Below are 9710 nucleotides of genomic sequence, written 5' to 3' on the forward strand. Positions count from 1 at the left end.
GATTTTTTTGTCATTGTTTGAGAAATGCTCTCAAAACAAAACCCAAAACTCTGCTCTGTTCCATGTAAGCAGCATTAAAAATTCACCAGTTGTGGGGAGCAGGAGGGACAGAAGTACAGCCTGAGCTCAGAACAGATTGCTGGAGAGTTCGGGCCTCTGAAGGAGGGACTTGGGCCTGGGGAAGACAAGGGATGGAGGGAGGGGGCTCGTGAAGGGGTGGGGGCTGGGGAGCTTGGGACCCTCTGCCCAGGGAGCCTTTGAGGCTGGTCAATTCCCCACCACAAAGCCCTGTTTACTTCGTTATCACCCTCTTTGCAATCTTGTTTATTTATCTGCTTTCCTTTTGCTTGTTTCCCATCTGGTCTAGCATGTAAGTAAGGTCCTCGAGAGCGGGGTGGTTGTGGTTCTAGGAGCTGATGCAGAGCCTGGCGCACAGTGGGAGCTTAACATTCGTGAAAGAAAAAATATACGAAGTGAATGAAGGAGTAAACGGATGAATGGACAGAAGAGCCAGGACGAGGCACCGTCGGTCATGACGGATGAGACAGTCTTTCTCTAGCTCAGATCAGGGCCTGGTACCCACAGACCGGCAGCAGCCTGGAGGTGTGTGGCCTCCGAGTTTCAGTTCTCTGGGCCTCAGTTTCCTCAACTGTGAAATGGAGATTACTCTGCCACCTCATTAGACTGTTTTGAGGATTAATGGGAAAAAAATCCATGTTAAGCGGAGTTCTGCGCCTGGCACAATGGTCTAGTTTTAATCTCTGAGCGGGGACGTGGAGGAGGCAGGTGGCACACACCCCGGCTCCCACCAGTCAAATGAAAACAAACAAACAAAAATTCTAAGATTCAGTTCCTAAGACCCAAGGCGCTTCTGACTCCTTAGAAATTCCCAGCTGAGGCCAGGGAGGGGACAAAGGTCTATACTAAGTGAGTTATAAAAACAACTCTGAGCCAGGAACCACTGAGGGGCCCCCCACCCACCAGTACACACACACACAGGACCGTCCGGGATTAACTCTACCCTGCCCAGCATGTTCCATTTCTGGCAAGATATTGAGAAAGAAGAAAAGAGGGAGGGGAGCAGCTCCCATTTCCTTTCATTACCAGTCTCCTCAACTCTTCAAACACTTCCCTGTCGTTTGATGCTCACAGTACCTCCTAGAGGAAGGTGACAAATGAGGAAACTGAGGCCCGAAAAGGCTGATGTGTATTTCCTGAGGGTTACAGGGCCAATCTGGGGCTAGAACCCGTTTCTCCCAACCTCCAGACCCCTTCTGTCTGCTTAACCAACCCAGATGTCCAAAGCACGGAGCAGACACTCCATCCTCATCCCAGGGGCAGCTACCCAGCAGGTTTGCCATAAAGGCTCCCAGCTGAGCCCTTGGCAGACATCACTAATCAACTGGGGCACCCGCCAAATCCCTTCCAACCCAGGGTTCCAGGCAGACACTACCAATCAATCAGAGTTGGCTAAGGGGATTAAAAGGATCCTCTCAGCCCTGCCCTGGACAGACAGAGATGGCTGGTGTTCCTTTAGCATGGCGCCTGCTCATTGGCCGGTATCTGTTGCCGTTCAGTCACTAAGTCGTGTCCGACTCTTTGCGGCCCCATAGACTGCAGCAGGCCACGCTTCCCTGTCCTTCACTATCTCAGTCCATGGTTATTGAGTGAGTGAATGAATGAGTGAGTGAGTGAACGAACAAACGGGCACCCAACCTGTGCCAGGTGCTCGGGCAGAAGCCCCCAGGTGAGAGATCACACCCACTCTGCATGCACATTCCATTGGTAAGGACAGAATTCGTTCAAAAGCCAATGAATCCGAAACTCACAGCGGGGGTCTCCACTCCTCCCCTGCTGCTCGTGGTGTCCCCCACTTCCCCAGAGCCCTGGGATCAGAGTCACTTTTCCTCCCTTGCTGGAGGATCCCAGTCAAGTCACCCAAGCCCTCTGAGCCTCACATACTTCATCCATCAAATGCAGATGATAACCGAACCTGCCTCAAAGGTTGCTGTGGGGCTTCAAGGAGACCAGCACGGGAGGCAGCGGCTGGCAGAGAACAAGAGCTCCAAAAAACCAAGCTGCTGTCAACCTTCCACATTACATTTAAGACCTTGAAGCCAGGAGCCATGATGTCTTCCTGGGCACTGAGCCTGTTGCCCTGGACCATGCTGGGCAAACACAGACGGGTCATTAACCTGTATGTGGGGCAGTGACAGGATGCTGGGTCTTCAGGGCAGGAGGGGTGTTCCCCAGCTCTGGGGCCCCAGCCAAGCTCCCCAGTGCCCATTAGCCACAGAACAACTTTCGTGGGGTGTAGCACCAGGCTCCGCATCCAAGCACTGTGGACTCTGAGCCTCAGAGAGGACTCAACAGTGACCCCGGCATTCAGCTGTGCCCCACGCTTTCTCTGCCACTGCCCACGGTGTCAATCTCAGTCCCCACGGAGTCACCCCCACTCCAAGCCTTGGAGACAGAGAGCTGGGGAAGCCAGAGGCTTGACTGGGAGATAGGATGTCTGGGTTCCAGTTCCATCTCTGGGGGACACACTCAGCTCATCCTTCCTCCTCTCTGGACCTCAGTTTGTGTGAGTGTGTGCTCACTCACTCAGTCACGTCCGACTCTTTGCTACCTTGCCAGGCTCCTCTGTCCATGGGATTTTTCAGTTCAGAATACTGCACTGAGTTGCCATTTCCTACTCCAGGGGATCTTCCCAACCCAGGGATCAAACCCACATCTCTCGCATTGGCAGGAGAATTGGCAGGCAAATTCTGCATTGGCAGGCAAATTCTTTACCACTGAGCCACCTGGGAAGCCCTCGGACCTCAGTTTACCTACCTGAAATTACGGATGGGGGCAGCCCGATGCCTAGGACCCTTCCAATTCTAACAGTGTCTTCTGCATACTTGCACTTACTGATTGATTGATTTCACAAATGTTTATTGAGTGCCTACTGCATACCAGACCCTGTGCTGAGCCTCAAGCTGTTCTCTCTGCTAAAAGACCCCTCCCCATCCTTGGCCTCCCAGTCTCAGCTTCCTGCAGGAAGCCTTCTCCGGACCAGCTTTGGGGACCCTCCCCTGCCCTCCTCCAGCCCCTTACTTCCTATCACAGACTTATCATTCTGCGTCATCCGGTCTGTTTATCTCCTCTGCTTCCCTCTGAGTTGTGGCCTCCTGAGGCCAGGATCACAACTTGTTCCCCTTCATCCATTTGCAGGGATTCCAGAGTAAGGTTCTAGAAACATCTCTCTGGCCAATGAAGAAAGGAATGAATGCCTCAATTCCAAATCCTCCTTCTCCCAACACAGACCTTCAATTAACCTTTTTGCCTCTGCATCCTCTTCCCCAAATCGGTCCCTGAGAGCCCACCAGGCAAGTCCCAAAGCTGACCAGGAACTTCCTGGCATGTCTTCCCTCCTGAGCCCAGTGAAAGGTGTCCCCAGGCCCAAGTGGCATTTCAAGGTGTTCGCGGCTCCAGTGACACCCCCTGGGGTTTGACAGGAGCCCAAGTCCACATAGGTTTTGTGACCTGCTCTACACTGTCCCAGCACTCTCTTGGTAAATATTAAGGCATGAATTAACCTCCTCCAGAGAGCAGTGACTCAGGGCCAGATGTAATCTTCCAGCTTTAGGGGGAAAGGTGAGTGCCCCAACCTTTCTCATGTGCCCAGACCCTTCATCCCAAGAAGACTTGTCTCACTTGGACCCGCCCTCCTGCACAGATGCCCACACGGATATTCATACACACATGTATACATACACATACTCGATGCCCTGGACGGTCCGCAGTCCCCTGCTCTGAGCCATTGACCATTGGAAGAGAAGCCTTGCGTGAGACCCACCCATTCGGTAAATATCTGGGAATTCCTACTGTGTACCCTCCCGTCTTCACTGCTCCCAGGGGCACCAAATAGCTCAGCTGTTGCATTACCTCCTTCAGCAAGTGTGTCCTTACAACAGCTGCAGCAACTCCCTCCCTCCAGGCCACCCCAAAAAAGATCAAGGGTTTTTCTTAAGCTAGACAACTGCTTAGCCCTCTCCACTAGCCCGCCTCTCCATTCCCGAGAAGGAGGTGAGACCAAGGTGAACATGGGCCCCAGACAGGAGGACCCAAAGAATGGGGCCATGCAGACGGGACTGACCACTCCTCAGCTGGCCCCAGGGAGCCGAAGAGCCTTAGCAGAGCTCAGACCCACCTTGAGGCAGAGGCTGAAGGGGGTGCTGGTTCCCCTGCCCTCAACCGTGGCTAGGGAATCCATTTCCCTCCCTACCCTGGTGTCCCATCTGGGCCCCCAGAGTTAGGAGGCGCTGCTCTGAGAACGGCTGTCAATGATGAGCTGAGCTGTGAGAGGGATCTTCTTCTTTGTGGATCCCACAGGCCTGGTTTCAGAGCAGTTGGCAGGAAAGTGGTGGGATGTTGATCAATCAAAGTTACATTCGTCATGAGCTGAGCCCTGAGAACTGGACTCAGATTCACCCATGGCAGAAGCAAGTGGCTGATTTCAAAGAACCTAAAGCAAGTTCTGCTGCTGGAAACAGACCTGGGTTCAAATACTGCCTTCACCCCTCTTGACTGCGTGCCCTTGAGCAAGACACAAACACTCAAAATCTTAGCTTGCCCCAATAAGTTCTGGGCAAAGACAGAATGAAGGTCCAGAATAAGCATTAATAATACATTCTTAGACTCTCGCAACATGCCAGACACTGTCCATCCCAGACTTGACTGTGGAAACAGAACCTCACAGTTCTCTCCACGTGGTAATGACATCTCAAAGGTGGACTTCAAAAATAAATGAATGAGGGATCTCCCTGGCAGTCCAGAGGTTAAGACTCTGAGCTTTCAATGCAGGGGGTGCAGGTTCGATCCCTGGCTAAGGGACTGAGATCCCACATGCCTTGCAGTGTGGTCAAAACAAAATAGATAAAAGAATGAAGTCTTTGTGTGTCTTTAAGACAGGCCCTAGGGAGGTAAGGAGCAGTATATTTTTATTATTACAAATACTAGCACATGAACAAGTTGTATTCTGTGTGTCCCTGTCAGCAGATCACCAATATAATGGAAGTAAGACGCCTTTTCTCACAGTTCCCCTAAAGTGTCAATCCTGGCTTCTCTGGGTGGGGGCAGAAGAGGTTCTTCTGATCACAGGGGCTCAGACCAGTTTGAGATTGTGCACAAATGGCATGCAAAGGCCAGAGCACTGGACTTGGAGCTGTGGGACCTCAGGCAAGTCCCTTCCGCTGTCAGTGCCCCAAGTTTCATCTGAAAAATAGGGCATGTTCTCCCTAAATCTGTTTTTAACCTTGCTACCTGGCACTGAGTAGATGCTGAAAAATTGCTGGAGGAAACAAACTTGGAGAATTCTTAAATCTGAGGGGACACCGAGAGTACTGGATGGGCTGGCTGGGTCCCTTTACTCCTGCCAAGGGATGAAGCAGGTGCTGAGGACAACAGCCCCTATGAAAGAAGAGACTCGGAAGAAACCCCAAGGAGAGGGTGAAACAGCAGGAAGGTTGCCTCTGAGCCCTCCTCCCACCCAGCACCCACCCAACACACAAGGCCCACTAGCCTTCATACTCTCTGTGAACCCTGTTTCTCCTTCAAGGGCCAACTCAAGAACCCCCTCCTCAGGCAAATGTCCTGGCCACTTCAAAGAGACCCTCCCACCCAGGTGCCTTGGACCTCCCCACACACACTCTAAGCAGCAGTCACCCCCTTTCAGGCTAACCAGTCCAGATCAAGAGCCCCCTGGAGAAAATCCCCACCGTCTCAGCTCCCAGCTGGAAGGAGGTGGCCCCATGAACGATTCAGGACAAGAAGGAAAACAGTGTCAACAAGAGTTAAGTTGGCGAGTTCCTTGACTGCGTGATTTCCCGAGTGTCATCCTTCTCTAAGACTGAGGTCCCTATCTGCAGGCAGTCTCGGGGAAGGAGTCAGGCGTTTCTGGCAGGGCTTCCCCCATACTAGGTACATCATAATAGTCCCTATTGTCATTATTATTAGTTAGGAAAGAAAGGAGAGGTTACAAGACCGGTGATTAGGACACTGGATGTCTGCTCTCAGACCGCCTTTAGACCTCAGGCGTTTGCCAGGGGCACGCCTCCAAGCCTTCTCCATCTGGGGAGATCAAAATTCACCATGTTTGGGGTTCTTCCGTCAGACCAACGGAGAGAACGGCCCTTCTCCGAGTGTTCTCTGAGGCCCCTCGACCAAAAAGTCAAGAAGTCAGATCCCACATTCTCAGCGACTGAGGGGACCTCGAAATCTCTTTCCCCTGAGGAGTCCCCACAGGTCCCACGAGGCTCTTGCAAAAGCCTTGGGTCCAGTGGGTCACCCGGGGGTGCGACAGATCAGGAAGGAGGTGCCGCGTGGCCGTGAGTGGGAGGTGCGCGCACCTGCCGCAGGTGAGGCCCAGCCATGCGGAAGGGGGAGGAGCCGTCGCAGCAGCACGCAGGTGAACCGACCCTGGGCTCCCAGGAACTAGGCCGAGGGCTGCCACGGGCTCCAACGTGACGGCTGCGAGGCGGCCACCTAGCAGATACCGGCCCCCGTGACTCCAAGTCCCGCGCGGCGCGGCGGCCCCAGGAGAACATTCGAGGCAGCGGCAGCGTTGGAGGCCCCGGGTCCGTTCGGTATTTGAATAGCACAAAGGAACCGCCTTGGTCTGATTGGCCAGCTTAGAGGCCCCGGGGCGGGCAGCGTCTGTCACTCGGGAGGTTTGGAGCACTCTCATTGGCTCATCAGGTGTGGGGCGGGGCCCGGACGCCCGGCTAAATAGCTGGGGCCCGGGCCGGCCGAGGCTCATTGCTTTGGCGCCGTCTGGGGAGCACGATCCCGCGGGTGGCGCGCAGCGCATGGTGGCGGCTCCTCTCGGAGCGCAGCCGACCCGCTGACCCGGGCTCCGTTTCCCCTGCCCAGCGCGTCCCGGAGGCCGGCTGGAAGCCGAAACAGCAGCAGCCTTAGCAGCAGCAACGGCCGCGGCTGCTCCGCCGCCGCCGTCTTCAAGGGAGCATGGAGTGCGCCCTGGACGCCCAGAGCCTGATCAGCATCTCCCTGCGCAAGATCCACAGCTCCCGGACCCAGCGCGGCGGCATCAAGCTGCACAAGAACCTCCTGGTGTCCTACGTGCTCCGCAACGCGCGCCAGCTCTACCTGAGCGAGCGCTACGCCGAGCTCTACCGGCGCCAACAGCAGCAGCAGCAACAGCAGCAGCAGCCGCCCCACCACCAGCACCAGCACCTCGCGTACGCGGCGCCGGGCATGCTGGCTAGCGCGGCCGACTTCGGCCCTCTCCAACTTGGCGGCGGCGGGGACGCGGAGGCGCGCGAACCGGTCGCCCGTCACCAGCTGCACCAGCTCCACCAGCTCCACCAGCTGCACCTCCAGCAGCAGCTGCACCAGCACCCGGCGCCCAGGGGCTGCGCGGCGGCGGCGGCGGCCGGGGCGCCCGCGGGCGGCGCGGGGGCGCTCTCGGAGCTGCCCGGGTGCGCCGCGCTCCAGCCGCCGCACGGCGCGCCCCACCGCGGGCAGCCCTTGGAGCCGCTGCAGCCGGGTCCTGCGCCGCTGCCGCCGCCGCCGCCGCCCGCGTCTCTCTGCCCGCGGGACCCTCGCGCCTCGGCCGCCTGCTCCGCGCCCTCCGCGCCCCCTGGGGCCGCCCCTCAGGCCGCGGCCGCCGCCTCCCCGCCCTCCTCCCCGGCCCCCGCCTCCTCCCCCGGCTTCTACCGGGGCGCGTACCCGGCCCCCTCGGACTTTGGCGTGCACTGCAGCAGCCAGACCACCGTGCTGGACCTGGACACTCACGTGGTGACCACGGTGGAGAACGGCTACTTGCACCAGGACTGCTGCGCCTCCGCCCACTGCCCCTGCTGTGGCCAGGGCGCCCCGGGACCCGGCCTGGCGTCCGCCACCGGCTGCAAGCGCAAGTATTACCCTGGCCAGGAGGAGGAGGACGACGACGACGAGGATGCAGGCGACCTGGGGGCCGAGCCCCCCGGGGGCGTCCCGTTCGCCCCCTGCAAGCGCGCTCGCTTCGAGGACTTCTGCCCGGACTCGTCCCCGGACGCGTCCAACATCTCAAACTTGATCTCCATCTTTGGCTCGGGCTTCTCCGGGCTGGTGAGCCGACAGCCGGACTCCTCCGAGCAGCCGCCGCCGCTCAACGGGCAGCTGTGCGCCAAGCAGGCGCTCGCCAGCCTCGGCGCCTGGACTCGAGCCATTGTCGCCTTCTAGGGACCCCCGAGGGCACGGGGACCCGTGGCCCCGCGGGGCTGGGGCCAGACAAAGACTCGGCCAAGGGGCGAGAGGAGGGAACGAACGGGCGCCCGGCCACTCCGGGCTGAGCAGGGGGTGAGCAGAGGGAGACGACTGATGTTTTATAAATTGTAAAATAAAAAAAAAAAGAAATCTAAGATCTTGGACTTTATTTTTGCAGAGAGAAAAAGCGCCTCTTTAAGTATGCTTTGTGTTTCTCCTACTCTTTTTTTTTTTTTTATTGTAGTGATTGCAGTGGTGTTTAGCGAGGAGCCAGCCACGTGAGGAAGGGCTGCTGCCCGGAGGAGGTGCCGGGCAGCCGGGGGGCGAGGCAGGGCGCCCGGACCGCCGGGGCGCGCCGAGGGCGCAGCGCAGGAGGGCGCGGGGTCCCGGACGCCGATTCCAATCAGACGTCAGACCCAGGAAGCCCGGAGCTCTGTTCTCTCGAGTCCCTCCGCGGGGTGAGGAATGGGTCTTGTGAAATCCTGAGCAAAAACAAAGGCAAACTCTATCTCCGAAAGGGAGGTTTGGGTCACATTTCCTCTCTGGGGGCGGCCTCCAAAGTTCTCAAAATGAGAAGGCAGAAATGAAAACACTTCAACTTTTTTTTTCTTTTCTTCCCAGGGCGGGTGTCTTGAACCCCTCGTCTCCCCGCCCCTCTGGCTCTGTTCTCCTCCCCTCCTCCACCCGTCTTCCAGACCCGGGGGTGGCGCCGGACACCCCGACACTCTCGGACACTGTTTGGGAAAGGGGTAGGGGGCGGGCACGGCCGACTACATTTCCCATCATGCCCAGCACTGCGGTCCCCACTAAACAAAAAAGGAAGTCGATTCCTTCACCTGGATCCCCGGCGGCCCCGAGAGAGGGAGGGGCCGGGACCGCCGACTGCGTTGGAGACTTTTCACTAAGTTCCTGGTCAGATGTGGTGTTTGTCTGTGTGTGTGTGTGTGTGTGTGTGTGTGTGTGTGCTTCTAAGTTGCACTATCCTAGTTCAGCCTTCGGTTGCATTTCATGAAACCAGCATTATTCGAGCCCGTAAGAACCCCGTCCTGTGTCTTCAGCTTGATAGATTTTGTTTAATTTAAAGCCTTTTGTTGTAAAAAAAAAAAAAAAAAGGTGGGGTTCGCCTGCAGCCCCTCTGGTTCCCTGCCATCAGCACCATGTGGACTCCAAAACAAGTTGCCAACCCTTCCTTTCTTGGCCCTTCTCCCTCCTTCCCCTGTATTTTTGTGCATTCTGAATTGTGTATCAACCGGGTAAAACTGTTCAGATGATCTGTTTAAATTTATCATCTTAATAAAAAAGTCGACTCTAGAGGATGGCGGCGCCTTGTTTTCAGATCGGCCTGGAGGTGGCGGGAAGGATAGAGGGAGGTGACACGAGCCCCCTACCTTCCTGCAAAGCCCAGCTCTCCTAGCCTGGGAGGGCAGGAGCTGCCCACATCCGCAGGGCCGGGGGTGGGA

General features: G+C 56.8%; 1 protein-coding gene across 1 annotated transcript; it reads left to right on the top strand.

The window, feature by feature from the left end:
- Window positions 1-6828: 6828 nt before the first annotated feature.
- On the top strand, window positions 6829-8317 carry IER5L (immediate early response 5 like). Its single transcript, XM_068983443.1, has one exon. It carries the CDS (start codon window positions 7009-7011, stop codon window positions 8224-8226), a length of 1218 nt encoding a protein of 405 aa, XP_068839544.1. The 5' UTR covers window positions 6829-7008; the 3' UTR covers window positions 8227-8317.
- Window positions 8318-9710: the final 1393 nt, after the last annotated feature.

The sequence above is a fragment of the Capricornis sumatraensis genome, chromosome 1 (genome assembly GCF_032405125.1).
Source record: "Capricornis sumatraensis isolate serow.1 chromosome 1, serow.2, whole genome shotgun sequence".
In the NCBI taxonomy this organism is placed as follows: domain Eukaryota; kingdom Metazoa; phylum Chordata; class Mammalia; order Artiodactyla; family Bovidae; genus Capricornis; species Capricornis sumatraensis.

Excerpts from the sequence above, each read along its gene's own strand:
- IER5L (XM_068983443.1), top strand. The coding sequence starts at position 7,009 with ATGGAGTGCGCCCTGGACGCCCAGAGCCTGATCAGCATCTCCCTGCGC.